Source organism: Cololabis saira, chromosome 17 (assembly GCF_033807715.1).
Source record: "Cololabis saira isolate AMF1-May2022 chromosome 17, fColSai1.1, whole genome shotgun sequence".
NCBI classification, from domain to species: Eukaryota; Metazoa; Chordata; class Actinopteri; order Beloniformes; family Belonidae; genus Cololabis; species Cololabis saira.
This window is the reverse complement of record NC_084603.1, coordinates 5894301-5909884: the sequence shown is the minus strand read 5'-3', so window position 1 is coordinate 5909884 and position 15584 is coordinate 5894301. Positions and strand designations below refer to the sequence as shown.

The window sequence follows — 15584 nt, the reverse complement described above, 5'->3', positions numbered from 1 at the left end:
TCCTGATTGCTACAATCAATTTAAAACTACCAACACGTGAGTCAAGTGCAGGCTCAGGGCTGTAACATGGAGTCTATGCGTGAAGTCCAGTTGGCATGCACCACACAAGACAGAACAAGTGGCTAAGAAACTGGTTTATTTTTGATAACATTGCATTTTTGATCATTGGGAACCAAAATTGAACTGCATTGAAATGAGTATAACATTTTGATAAACCCCCCTATAGCCCTACTTTGCTCTGTGCTCGCATCCAGCAAAAGGCTATGAAACTGTAACAACATGTGGTGTAGATCGATAATGACCTTGAACATGGGAAAGGAACTCATGACTCCTCGAAGGCTAAGAATGCTGTGAAGCCCTGGGATGCATCTCTGGCGAGGAAATTCAGAATTTGTCAATGTTCGAGGGCTCCAGACTTTAGGCAGTCATGTACTGCAAAGAATTTTCATCCAAGTATTAAAAATGTATTATATTGATATTATATTTATATGATGCCGCTCTCAATTGTTGTTGAGCCTCTGTGAATGGAGCTACTTTGCTTAAAATGGCCATAACTGCTAAGTGGTAAATGTCATATTTTTGTGACTGAAATCTCTTTAATAAACTGAAAGTCCACATTTTGATCACACCTTGACTGTTTTATTTAAAATCAATTAAGGTGTCATATCAAGGCCTTTTACTTCATCTTATATGGTATAGGCTGTTCTTGATCGCCCATTCAGGCATAAGGCTTTCAAACAGCCTTTTAAAACCTGAGAGTTTTTGGAAAACTTCCGATTGTCCACTAAAACCTTTTTATTTCTCAGCTTCTGAAGAAATCTGAAGTTATCTAAACCGGCTTTTATTTCAAGTTAATGGGTTGGCTGTTATATATTTTTGTAAAACTACACATGTTGCATCAGGTTGTAATAGGTTAACTCATTAGGATCTTTATTCCTCTATTACTTCATCAAAGAATATCAGGTCTGTCCTAATGGTTATCAGGAGAGTGACATGAAATCAAGTGGTGGCTTGTTCTTTCAAACTGAATATGTCAACCTTTAATTAGAAAGTATCAATAGTTGACAATGACCAATTGCACAACCATTTCAAGTTCAGTTGCTGATGTTTTTAATTTCTTTCAGCTTTTAACACATTTCTTTTCTTCGGTTGGTGAAATCATTGTTAATGTAAAATTCGAGAATTGCATCTGAGGGTCAGTTTTGCACATGTATGGTGAATTAAACTAGATGTTCATCAGGGTCTGACTTATTCTCCTCCTAGGTGTTGTTATTGCACCTGTCTCAGTTTACATCTATAAATCAGTTTATTAGCCGGGATAAACAAAGCAGTCAGAGTCTTGGTAAAGCCCACATGCTTTGTATTGTGGTATCACCTACCTATTTTCATGGTTATTAATTTAGTCATTTTTATATATTTTTTCTATCACCTAGTTTCTAGTGAGGTTTAGTCAGTATGATTCTTGTCATTGATTGTTACACATGTATACATTCCTTTCATGTTGGGCCTAATGGACCTTTTTGTAATATCCAGGACTGGGCAGCAAACAACGAGACAAGAGAGCAAATTGAAGACACTGTGTTGTATGGATATTACAGTAAGTGTTTTCGCTTAATAGTTTGTGTTTATAATAAAGACAATTGATATTTGTGAATAGTTATTTACTGTATATTGAAGAAATGTATCTTAATAGGAACTGACTGTAATTTATTTTTGATGTGTGTGGTGTATACTGTATGTTGGACTATTCAAGCAGAAATGCAAACCAAAATGCTTCATAATGCAAAAAACTAAACGGAAAAAGGGAACAGGCATGAATGAACAAAAAATTTAACAAAATCCCCTCCCAAAAAATAGATCTAAAGACCAACAACTGTGATAAAGCAATTTTTAAGTAGAAGTAAATTATTGTTACATTAGCAATAAAAATGAAAAATGAAATATAGAGTGGCTGGAAATACATTAGACAAAAGAGCATTGTAAAACAAGTAGTGAACAAGAGCAGTCAGGACATAAGTACTTTAAAGAACTGAGAACTTAGTATTGAGTATGTCAGCAATTCATATCCAGGAGGGGAGCTGGCTGCACAGTAGAGGATCCTGAAAACATAAAGCTCTGCTATTAGACTTAAGAAATATTGGGAATCGCAAATCTTCTGTGAGCGAAGAAGTCCTCTGAGGTTGCAAGGACCAAAGAAATCTTCTAAGCTTGTTTATGCCATTAGGTTCTTTATAGCCAATTAAAGGCATTTATATTGCCCCCTGTGTGCAGGGATATGAGCACTTGCTGTTGCATCACTTTGTAATAATGCAAATCATCAGTTCATATCAAATATAAGAAAAGTTTTACTAGCTATGTAAGGGAGCATATTTATTTGTCTTAAATGTTGAAATTATTGTTGCAGTAAATGAATACAGGTATAATGATTAAAATATAGCAAACATACAATACAAAAATCATTAATAAAATAATCTACTTTACGTGGTCAATAATATGTTACACAGCAGTTAATGCTAAACAAAATAAGCAGAATTAGCAGCAAATATTGTGAGTGACATTTACTTTAAGGGCAATTGTGCTGTCAAAACTTGTTTAAAAGTGTGGCGATGAGAAAAAAAGGACACTAACCAAAACACAAGAGCATCTATTCAGCTCAAACCGTGTACATGCCCCGAGAGCACTTAAAGGAGATGAAGAGAAACACAATTAATTGCATCAGTGTCTACTGTCTATAGTTCAGAGAAACATTCAAGTTGGAGGAAAGCAGCCAAACATGATCTGAGATAAGAAAAAGACCTGATTTAGGTTAAAAGAGCTCTTCACTTGTGTCACTTGTGTAAATCCCTTTTTTTCTTGAAACGTTGAAACTATCGTTTAAACGTTTAAACTCTCCCCATCTTAGATAACTGAACTGTTGGTCCTAAATATGTGTCTTTATAATGTTTTTCTTATTACACTTACTGCAGTCTTTACTGCTGTATTAGACGTGATTCCCTACAATAGTTTCATCATGTCTTGTTTGCCTCTTTGAATCTATTGATGTTGTCTGTGGCTGCTTGTTTGTTACAAACTCTTCTGTCTTTGTGTAAAGACTGACAGGCGAAGGAAAATCCACGATTATGAAACCTGTTTATGCGGATAATAAAAATAGCCATAGAGGAATGCAGGTTACCAAAAGTGCTCATGATTTGTCATCAGCAGTAGTATGGTTTCATGCCAAGAAATAGCACTACAGATGCTTTGGGAATGCTGATGCAAAATATCAGCAGAGGTCAGAAGGAGCCCCATTGTGTCTTTGTAGATTTAGCAAACGTGTATGGCAGATTGCCGGGGCAGGAATAGTGGCATTGAATGATGAAGTCTGGAGTGGGAGATAAGTGTGTTGGAGTGGTACAGGGCATGTATGAAGAAAGCACGATGGTGTTGAGGTGTGCGCTACCAGTAACAGATGGGTTTCAAATGAAAGTGGGACTGCATCAAGCCGTGGCCCTTAGCTCCCCTTTGTTTACCATAGTGATAGATAAGTTGACCGAGGAAGTCAGACAGGAATCGTAACTAGAATGTTTGCAGATGAGATTGTGATCTGGAGGGTAGGGAGCAGGTGGAGGGAAACTTGGAGAGGTGGAGAAATGCACTAGAGAGACTAAGAATTGAAGTGGGTTGTCTGAAGAGAGCGCAGGCACAGGTGGAATGGGTGCGAAAGGTTTACAAGACATGTGCGAGGCCAGCCCTTAACGGCTAGGAGACAACATCATTGACCGAGAGACAGGTGGAAGAGTTGAAGATGTTGGTTTATTATGTTGGTGTATTATTGTATGCATCAGGCATTAAATGGTTAAAAATCTTCTTTCTACAAATATTTTAAAAATTAAAAAAATAATAATTGCATTTAAATGTCAAGAACTGATTGCTTGGAAACCATGTTTGTTACAGTTACACTATTTCAAATATCAAAGGTGAAACATATGCAGCTGTGTGAAAAGGCACAATTTTTTTTAAATTCTTTTTAAGGTGTTTCATAGAAGGACACTGAAATAATCATCTGGTCCAAGCTGCTAATCAAATGCCGTTGGTGTGACCACCCATCTAAAAGCAGAAGTTTTTGCAATGAACATGTTTGGAATACTATACACATATGTTCAACCCCCCCTACCCCCACCCAAAAAAAAAAACAGTCAAAGAAACCCCTCTACATCTCATGCTTGCTGTTGCCCATAGCATATGAACACAAACACTTAATACTGGCAGCCACAAGACCTGGATACCTTACAACCAATGAGTTGATGTTGAACTGGAGCATATATGAAAGTACAGATTAAAAAAATAAATTGAAAAAAATTGCCTAGTAGAGCAGGAAAAACTATTAAAACCATGTCTAGATAAAAGCAGGATTAAAAGCTATATAGTAAAGGAGAATAATTGTCATAATACCAGACGGTAGTAAGTGGGCTTCAATGCTTACATAAGGGCATATTTAATATTAAGACTTATTTCAGGGACCAATGCTGGTATGCTCTAATAAATTAAGTGTGCCATGCCACCGAGGTTTGCCTACAGAGTGAATGCAGGATAAGAACCCAGCTATTCAAGTTCAGTCATACAGGCTTATACTCTTCATGATCAATACATTCCTTTCATCTGGTATTAGCTATACTTGCATTCAAGGCAGTTTATTCAGACTGTTATCATTTATGGTTCTATGATGGTGAAACAAGTTACAAAAATGCCATCAAATCCGTCTCCCACTTTTCTTGAAGACTCATCTCTCTTTTCCTAACAACTCTAACACATTAGAGACCAAACGTACTCCCGATATTCAACTTGTTCTTGGGATGCTTATGCTCATTTCAATAGATTTAGCACCTAATTTGTATGCAAGGATTTATTGGACTGAAGATTAAGTTTTCTTCCTTCTTTCCTTGCTTTTATCCAAAGCAACTTACTTGAAAGAAAGTTTGATGTTAAACTTTGATGACGAGACATCTCACAACCAGTTCGTTAAAAAAGACCAAATTTTCACTGACCTGCTAATTCCAGAAGTTTGCATATAGTGGCAAGGAAAACTATATGAATGTTATTTGAATTGTTAATGCATTAATTTGCCATCAAATGTGATCTAATTTTATCAAAGTAACAACTGTCAAACACAGTGTCCTCAGATGATAACATAAACAAGGATAATAATATAGTCTCCTCCTGTCTTTATTGATCACGTCCATTAAAGATTTACAGTGCTTGTGGAAAAAGTAAGTGAACCCATGGTTCCTCAGCAAAAGCTAACTGGAGTTATATAATATAATATAATATATATATATATATATATATATATATATATATATATATATATATATATATATATATATATATATATATATATATATATATATATATATACGGTATATATATATAATTAGCATAAGAAGCTTTTTTTGTTTCTTTTAAATTGGTTTTCTACTTACTTAAAGGATGTTGGTGAAAATGTTTGTGGCAGCTTAAATGGCTGTGCCCATGACAAACTATTTTCATTTCATTGGTTCTTTTAAATGTAAATTTTGGTATTTTGCAGAAAAATCTTTAATCTTTAACTAACAGTATGTGTTGAGGAAAACTTGAAAAAAAGATTGGTACTTGCTTCAAGCATGTACGCATGTGATCATTGCTCGGGGAGTGTGATGGGCAGTATTATCTGCGTGCAAACTTGTTGTGCTTGTATCCCTTGGTGGTTGATAAGAAGCGATGTGTGTCCTTGTTGAACATCCTGAAATACAAAAAGTGGAGCCTTGCAGCTTTGGTTGATAATCTGCTGTGTTTCTTGGAGCATATTTTTGGACTAAAATTGTATCACATTATAAATGTTGCAGCTTCATTCCAGGCTCAGTGGTACAAAAGACTGACCCATTGTGTACTCCTAATGGATTCATTGTACTCAATTTTTTGGGGTGCTATTATATATCTATATAATTTCCCTTCGGGGATTAATAACTCACTACGGTGTTTGTGTCTGTGTTTTATTTATTTACATGTGAAAAAAATACTGAGTAGGCACACTGTTACCAACGTGACAAATTCCTATGTGTGTTACACAAATGGCAAATAAAGTAATCTGAATCTGAATCTGAATCTGAATAAAGTATTTTTGAATTGAACTGAATTTCCTGAAACATTTCATACCATGAAATCATACCTCTATGATTGTTACAATTTGGCTTGCAACATTGTGATTTTAAACAATATAATGCACTGCAGGCAGTTTGTCTTTCAAGTTTATTTGGATGAATGTAATATTTTTCCATGGGCACTATTAAATCTTTTTAAGATATCAATAGGTTGTGGAAGAGTAAAGTCAAATTTTGTTGAAAGCTACATGTCCACATGGTTAATTTACAACAGTTAATTTATGTAAAACATAAAGATCAGTTCTGGGTGTTCTGAAAGGGCATCCCTTTGATATTTGCCAGTAGGTGGAGACCAAGCTCCACGTGCAGACAGAGCTTCCTAACAAATCTAACCTTTAAAGTTGATTTTCCTTTTGTACGCAACTGAAAACACCATCCATTTACATGTCACAAATTACAGTGTTGACATAGAGTATTTATTCATGTATTCAGACTATTTTGTATCCACTAGTGATCACAGTTAATAATCCATTATGCTCAGTTATTTTGGAAACCCCTATGCATTATTCAATTGATCTTAAAAGTCATGTGTTGATTTTTAGATATTTGACATTCTGTCTTTTTTGTTTTTTTGTTGACAAAACTTATAGATGACATTGTCAGCATTTCAGCTGCAGTTTTGAATCTTATTTCATGCTGTGTAAACAGCTTTTAAAGGCTTACAAGGTAGTGTTCCCATACTTGCCCACGTAAAAGATTACATGGTTATGCATTTCTTCTGTTTATGAGATTTTTTTAGTAGTTTAGTTTAGTGGGGTTATAGTAATGATTTTTAATGGAGAGAATTAAACCCAACATCAATTCCGTTGACTGCATTCACACTGTAATCTACTGGAATAAAGATGTTAGCCAGTCTACAACATAAACATGCTTCAAGTAAGTGTGTATGGAAATTTGTGACAACATGACAGATGGAAGAGGAGGTCCTGTGGTCAACGATCAAAGATAAAAAAGAAGATAATTTTAATCTTGTTATCAGCAGAGGATCTACTACTGCCAATAGCATTGACAATTTGATTAGCATTTATATTCAATAACACTTAAGTTGTCCTGAATCCAATGTGGACATTATGTAAAATAGAAAAGAGGAACTCAAGTTTTCCAATTTTCACATGCACAAACATACTAAGAGTCTACAGACATGCATACAATTTCATTTGTATTACATGTTGTGCTGTTTCTGCTGACCTTTCTAGTACCGGTACTTTAGCATGTAATCATCTGTACAGTATGAATACCAGATGGTTCTTCTTCAGCGTCTCTCCTCAGAACATCTATGCTCTCCCCTCTGTCATCTTAAAGATTGACAAAGGCAATGAATGTCTGCCACAGTGATATCCACTTATTTATGCAATACCTGTTGTGATCTTTGATGAGTTTGAGAGCTACGTTTTCAGACTTGGGGTTCGTACATGTACAGTATACATTTAATGGACTGTCCATTACTTCAAAGTCAGTGGTACATAAAAACCCTTAGGTAACAGGGCAAATGGCACTTTGAAATAAATAAATGCCTTCCTTGCTGCCTTTTTAATACTATTTGTGAAAATGAAGCCTGAGAGGAAGCAGTACTCGTACACACTACAATAACTTTATTTTTGTCTGCCTACTTGTACCAACTGAAAACCATTGAAAAGGGGGAACCGTGATCTTCTTTTTAGAGCATTTCTGAAAACATTTGCAAATTGCTGTTCTACTTTGGAAGGCAGCTCTGGGTGATTCAGAGAAGCCTTCAGTAAGAAGAACATTGTCAAGTGTGGAAATGAAATTTTTCATCCTTCATGTGCAAAAACAAACAGCAGCCCATAGCTCTTCACCTCAACATTTGTTTACGTCAACTATTTTGATCTAACTTCATGCAAAAAATCTAAACGACTGTAATAACCAAAGATGTTGCACATTCTGATGAAATGGTCAGACTCTTCCCACTGTAATGTTTTATTTAACAGTCATTAATTCCAGAGGGTTTCAATTATATGGAAAGGCCTTTTCCTCATTAAAAGATATTACTTGTTGATGTATAGTTTAAGTCATCAAGTGTTCTTCACCAGCTTGTATTGAAGTGGCTATGATACCTACAAGAGAATTTATATGAAATATATATATATATATATATATGTATGTATATATATATATATATATATATATATATATATATTTATATATATATATATATATATATATGTGTGTGTGTATATATATATGTATATATATATATATATATATATATATATATATATATATGTGTGTATATAAAAAGAGCTCAAACACAACATTAATAATGACAATATGAAATATATCTTTCACTGTTTGGTTAAAACATCATATGACGTTATTGTGTAACACATTATTGGATTAGCTTAGTTTTTATTGTTTGTCCAGTAATCATTTTGAGAGATTAAACATGAATGTTGTCACTTAGGGTTTACAATAAGTCCATAAATATTTTCCACTTTCCTTTGTGCAGTGTAAAGTCAAATGAATACCGAATGCAGTGCTTTTAAGTTTTTCCTGCTTTATTCTTTTATTGAATATAGCACATCAGCCAAAACTGGTGACTCACCTTTATAATCCAGCCGGTGTAAGAGGAGGACACATCATTTCTGCTGACGGTGACACTAATGCTATTTAGTTATCAGAAGCACAGTTTGGGAATTGACTCCAAACACACTGTAGTGATATTTTTCTTAAATTGGCCTTTCCACTGTCATATTAGACACAAGGCCAAGCATTTTTGTTGTAAAATGTTTGGTCACTTAATTTCCCTTCCCTTTAATTCGTTCAGCTTGTTTTTCCAAAAGATCATCGTCCGGGTGCTGATATCACTGGAGACAGTTAAAGAAGATGAGCCCTTGGGTCAAGCATTTCTCATTAGGGCTTAATGATGCTTCACAAACTTTCATGAAGAATTAATACCACAAATAATAATCTAACAGAATAGGTGAAAAAGTGTTACTTTTACTAAGTGGTGCTCTATTGGCAAACTGTGAGCACTCACAGCACTCATTCAAAATATGCTAACTTTTATTAGATTTTTTTTTCTTATTTTATGTTTATGTTGAGCTGCTGTAGCACCCGAATTTTCCCGTCTGGGGATCAATAAAGGACTATCTTATCTTGAAGTAAAATCCATCCATTCATCCATCTTCCATAGTTGCAGGGGCAGTGGCCTAAACAGGGAAACTCAGACCACCTTCTCCCTGGCCACTTCGCCCAGCTCATCTGTGGGAATCTTAAAGTCGTTCCTAGGTCAGCCGAGAAAAATAATCCTTCCAGTGTGTACTGGGTCTTCCCCGCGGCCTCTTCCCGGTGGCATGTGCCTGAAAAACCATATCAGGGAGAGCTCCAGGAGGCATCCCAACCAGATTTCCCGCCTGAGCCACCTCATCCGGCTCTTCTTGCTGCGGAGTAGCGATGGCTGTACTCTGAGCGCCTCCTGGGGCACTTACGTAGTTGCTCGCCCTCTCTCTAAGGGAGAACCCACACACCCTGTGGAGGAGACCCTGGCCGCTTGAATTCGCAATGTCATTGGTTTGGTCACCACCCACAGCTTGTGACCACAGGTTTGGGTGGGAATTTAAAACGAGAGCTTCCTCCCCTGACGAATATATGTAACGAGGCCGCTATGTTGGTCGCCACCGCCACACATGGCAGAGACTGGATGTACCGGAGCTACAGTAGTTATTCAGCATGATAACTCAGTAGATATTTCAGCAGCCAAATACATAGTCATCATTTTTGTGACATAACTGTACTAGGGATGGGCGGTATGGACTAAAAAATGTATCACGATCATTTCTGGCATTTATCCCGATAACGATAAAAATGACGATAAAAAAACCTAAACTAACTAAACTACACCAATTAAATTGAATTAATAAAAAACAATTAAATTAGTACACCTGTACTGCAAAACTTCTTTCTTTCTTTCTTTCTTTCTTTCTTTCTTTCTTTCTTTCTTTCTTTCTTTCTTTCTTTCTTTCTTTCTTTCTTTCTTTCTTTCTTTCTTTCTTTCTTTCTTTCTTTCTTTCTTTCTTTCTTTCAGGCTCATTTCTTTCTTTCTTTCTTTCTTTCTTTCTTTCTTTCTTTCTTTCTTTCTTTCTTTCTTTCTTTCTTTCTTTCTTTCTTTCTTTCTTTCAGGCTCATTTCTTTCTTTCTTTCTTTCTTTCTTTCTTTCAGGCTCATTTCTTTCTTTCTTTCTTTCTTTCTTTCAGGCTCATTTCTTTCTTTCTTTCTTTCTTTCTTTCAGGCTCATTTCTTTCTTTCTTTCTTTCTTTCAGGCTCATTTCTTTCTTTCTTTCTTTCTTTCAGGCTCATTTCTTTCTTTCTTTCTTTCTTTCTTTCTTTCTTTCTTTCTTTCTTTCTTTCTTTCTTTCTTTCTTTCTTTCTTTCTTTCTTTCTTTCTTTCTTTCTTTCTTTCTTTCTTTCTTTCTTTCTTTCTTTCTTTCTTTCTTTCTTTCTTTCTTTCTTTCTTTCAGGCTCATTTCTTTCTTTCTTTCAGGCTCATTTCTTTCTTTCTTTCTTTCTTTCTTTCTTTCTTTCTTTCAGGCTCATTTCTTTCTTTCTTTCTTTCTTTCAGGCTCATTCTTTCTTTCTTTCTTTCTTTCTTTCTTTCTTTCAGGCTCATTTCTTTCTTTCTTTCTTTCTTTCTTTCTTTCAGGCTCATTTCTTTCTTTCTTTCTTTCTTTCTTTCTTTCTTTCAGGCTCATTTCTTTCTTTCTTTCTTTCTTTCTTTCAGGCTCATTTCTTTCTTTCTTTCTTTCTTTCTTTCTTTCTTTCTTTCTTTCTTTCTTTCTTTCTTTCTTTCTTTCTTTCTTTCTTTCTTTCTTTCTTTCTTTCTTTCTTTCTTTCTTTCTTTCTTTCTTTCTTTCTTTCTTTCTTTCTTTCTTTCTTTCTTTCTTTCTTTCTTTCTTCCTTCCTTCCTTCCTTCCTTCCTTCCTTCCTTCCTTCCTTCCTTCCTTCCTTCCTTCCTTCCTTCCTTCCTTCCTTCCTTCCTTCCTTCCTTCCTTCCTTCCTTCCTTCCCTTCCTTCCTTCCATAAATCAGTAGTCACTATCAGTTCTGTCCTGTCCATATGGAATTGTGAGAAGGAAAGTAAAGCTAAACACTGCAATGCACAACTCTTCATTCTGCTGTATTATGGGGTCCCACTGAATTTTAGCAGTAAATTTGCTGCTTTTTTCCTTTAGCCAGCATGGGTTTCCGTTCCTGTTTTTCAACCAGTTTGAACAGCACCAGGCTTTTAGCTGTTTAGATATGCATTTTATGCAAAGACATTTCTGATTATTCTGCTAAAAGGACAGAAAGTATTCCTTAATTGATTTGAGATGGCAGTCTTAAAGTGGTCATCAGGTTTCTTACAGAGTCTCCAGGCTGAGGTGGAGTTTGACATATTTCACCTCAAACCTGAATTGCACTAAATCACATCAAATAAATGCCAGACAAAACTAGTTTCAGCTTTACATTTCCATTTTCTCGTAAGTGTACTTTTTCCTAAATTGGGCCCTTCAGGCATCCACCCTCTGGTCAAAGGGTGCTATTGAAAGATGGGGTTAGCTAAAGTGGGTTTAGACAATCTCCTGTGTTAGTCTGAATGGGTATGACACTTTTAAATTCAACTGCCTCGGGGAAAAACATCAAGAATATTGTCACCCATGCAGTCCTTATTATCTTCAGACAATTTTTAAATTCTGTAGTGTGTTCAAGAGAGAAGATGGTGGGGGAAAAATCCAGAAAAGAGGCAAATAATTGGTGTGACTGAAAGGTAGAATTCCATTAGTTTATGCTTCTTATATAACCTGAAGAGGGAACATATTTGTCATAAAAATCAGTTTTGATGGGTATTATACATTGCCTTTAGCCTGCCAAGAAGAAAAAAATCTGCTTAATTTAAAAATGGATGAACACAGTTCATCTTACAGTAGGAGTAAACTTGCATGAAAGAAAAAAAAAATTACATTTACTGGGACTAATTCAGGAATACACAAAATAGCTTCTCAAAATGAGAATGTGGTCGGAAGAAATGTGCTGCAGTTCTTTCTTCCTTCCTTCCTTCTTTCTAAATTCGACTGAATTTCCCGAGATCTTAGTGTATACCTCTCACATGTTTTAGTCAAGGTACCACAGTACAAGAGGTGTCCTCTCAGCCCCGTCTTTGGACTATTCATAGCAGCTAAGTTTAGAGAATGAATGAGGAAGAAAGCCACTGCATTCAACTACTGTCTTTCACAGGGTGTGTCTAATTTAGTATTGGTAGCTCTGTTACAATGCAAACACTTCAATTCTCAAATGAAGCACAATATTGTTATTTTCACCACTGAGAGCATCTGGTGCCTAGCTTTAGAGCTCATACAGTCGCAGATGCTCAAATACGTACATATCTGTGTTTTTTAAAAACACAGCGCCTCAAATTTGATTGCTGAAGTAATGATAGCCATACATTATTTACAATAATTTACTCTTCACATACAGTGAATACGGCAGGATTTTAGGTACTAGTTGGAGATGAATAAGAAAAAATCTGGATGATTCTACTTTGAGCAGGTAGTCTGACAGAACCCTGCAAATCTGAACGGCTCCTTATAAAATATTTTCAGACACAAGCAGCACAAACACATCATGAATATGCTCTCCAGATTTTAATAAGTATGTTTTCTTTACCATTTTTATACATCATGTTAGAGAAAGTCTCTACTGGTAATAGGTTTTATATGTGTGTATATATGTATATAAATATAGTTAAACAAATATTTTGACTAATTCCCTTTCATTCACTCTTCCTTTGTATCCATATAGCGCTTTACTCCATCATACTATTCTGTGTCTTCCTATGGATCCCTTTTGTCTACTTCTACTATGAAGAGAAGGATGACAACTCAAGCACTTGCTCGGTAAGGACAGACATTTTTTTCTTTGACACTTTGACATGATACTTGAAAAACCTGATTAGAATATGAATGAAGTCACCAGATACTTTATACATATCTTGGAAATTAAATGGACAACATGGAAAAAAAAGTGAGACTTTTCCTAGCTGCAAAAATATTCTACCCTTCTAATCCTCTTCACTTTCAGGACCTACACTAAAGTTGAAACCAATGAAACCATTCATCCTCTGATTAGATAATTTGATTTATGATTAGCCACCATCCAATCAGACTGGGAGTTTAAAGAGGGTCAACATTCACACTCAGCAATGGCACACAGTGAGCTTTAAGAACTTGGCTTTACATAGTTTTCAGCTTTGTGTCTGTGAGCACTTGATCACAAAAGCACTTGTATTTCCTTTGTTTAGTCGTTGCAATTACAAATTGCAGATTCATATCAAAGGTTCACAATATTGATTGTCATCTACAAGCTCTTGTAGATACAGATTTTGCTTTAGTAAAATTTGCAAGCTTGATATCTTGCCAACTTTAATTTGAGCCTATGTATCCTGCCTGTCATTAAAAACCAAACCTACCTGTCCTGTCTAGCCTGCTCCCAGCAGCCTGGAAAGACAGCTGAAGAGACTGCCAGAGGAAGGTTCCAGTTCTGGGGAAGATGCAACTGGAACTGGAATTCTGATTTATCTGCCCTTGATACTATCAAACAGTTGCCCTAAAATCCCATGTCATGGAAATCCTGTAGAGAAAGTTATTGGGCCACATAAATAAGCAAAAGGATAGGTAGATGCATAAACTATTGATCAACAACTTATTAAAAAAAATACAAGAACAAACTTTTCATAAAAAAGAAATCCTGAGCCAATCATTATTTTCAGTTTATATCACACATAATTAATACAAGGGGAATAACATAAAAATGTGCTGCCATTGTAGGTGTGATAACAGAAAACAGGGAAAGAGAACACTACTTCTAAAGGGAGCTTAGATCTTTCAGTGTTTGCATATAATCTATACATCTGTCTTGGACAGCACAGTTTTTGTTTAGGCAAACTGACTCAAAAGCCCTTTTCAGACATGAGGAACATTAATGGCAGTATGAAAGTAATGAGAGATCAACGATATCTGCAAAATTGGACACTCGATCAATTCTGAAAGACTCAGTTTTTCACATGTTATAACCACATAAGTTTTTATTAGCAGCTCAAGTGTAAGCTGAAAAATAACTTTTATTATAGACATCCTTAAGCTTATTGAACAGTGGCATAGGCGGTGTTATTAAAATGATTGATGACTTTGCAAGAATTTCATTTCACTATAGTAACAACTGGGTTTTTTTTTTTTTTTTTCAACTTGGGGAAAAATGATTTTTTTGAAATTTCTTTTATATTACCCAAGGACACATCCCCAATGTCACCACTGTTTGTCAGACTGGGTGCTGCACCTCCACACAAAACCCAGCAGTTTTTTTCATAACATGTAATTTTGCATTTCGTTAAGCGACAGTTCGCCGTAGACAGGAGCATTTAAAAATACTGACACATAACCAGTGAGCAGAAGACCTCAGATGCAGAACATCTTGAAGCAGATTTCCTTTGATCGTGTGGCTCAGAAGGCGTGAAAAAATAGACAATTACCGGTAGTAGTCAATTATTATGAGTAAAACCACGTAGCCGGTTTGGACAACACACTTATTTATTTAATAATGCAAATCTTTGGATTCCTCTGAGCTGATGATCAGAAGTGTACACCACTGCTGAGTGTGCTTGTTAATTAATGTGCCTACAGCAATTCTGAATAGTTCTGCTAGAAAGGAAACGTATATGTTACAGATCTGACCCAGTCAAAGTCGGAAACAACTCATAGATCACTACAGGCATAACCTGGTGGTTTTTTCACAACATTGGCTGGTTGCTGACTGGACTAACATTAATTCCCATTATGTTGCAAACATGAATTTTGTTGTCACTCAAAACTTCTCTGATTCACATCATTTTGGTAGCGGCGACATTTAGCGATGTACGTAAATGCCACCGTAACTACGCCACATTGGTATGCCAACTGCCGCTACTCAGCTGATTTAATGCTTTAATTAATTATTTAGAAACTCTAGACAAACAAAACAAGACTCCATCATCTCCTTGTTTTTGCAAACCCAAGGAAATGTATTGCACCAACTTGGTGTTTTTGTAGTTCACATAGTCACATTTTGATTCTTTTTTTCTTCTGTTTGGTTCAGCTTTCTTTGTGTTGCTCCTTTTGCCTGGTTTTTGGTCAGGTTTTGGTGGTTGATTATTCATATTTGCAAGAGTTAATGCACACTCAAGATCTTAACTTGAACACAGTAAACGACACACCTCTGACTGGCTGACAGGTCAGAGAAAAAATCTAATTGGTTGGTACAATCCAAAGTATCAGCAATGGCTGACACTTAGGCCCAATCTCAATACTCCCCCTACTTTTCTTCACTCGCCCTTCTTTTCTCCACTCGCCCTTCTTTTCTTCCCTAACCCCTAAAAAAGAAG

At 35.7% G+C, this 15584-nt stretch overlaps 1 protein-coding gene across 1 annotated transcript in view; it reads left to right on the top strand.

The window, feature by feature from the left end:
- lmbrd1 (LMBR1 domain containing 1) overlaps positions 1–15584 on the top strand; it is a 71546-nt gene that overhangs the window by 4672 nt on the left and 51290 nt on the right. Inside the window, exons 3-4 of the mRNA XM_061744656.1 lie at positions 1534–1597; positions 12971–13065. Coding sequence (XP_061600640.1) covers positions 1534–1597; positions 12971–13065 — 159 coding nt within the window. The remainder of the gene's footprint in view (positions 1–1533; positions 1598–12970; positions 13066–15584) is intronic.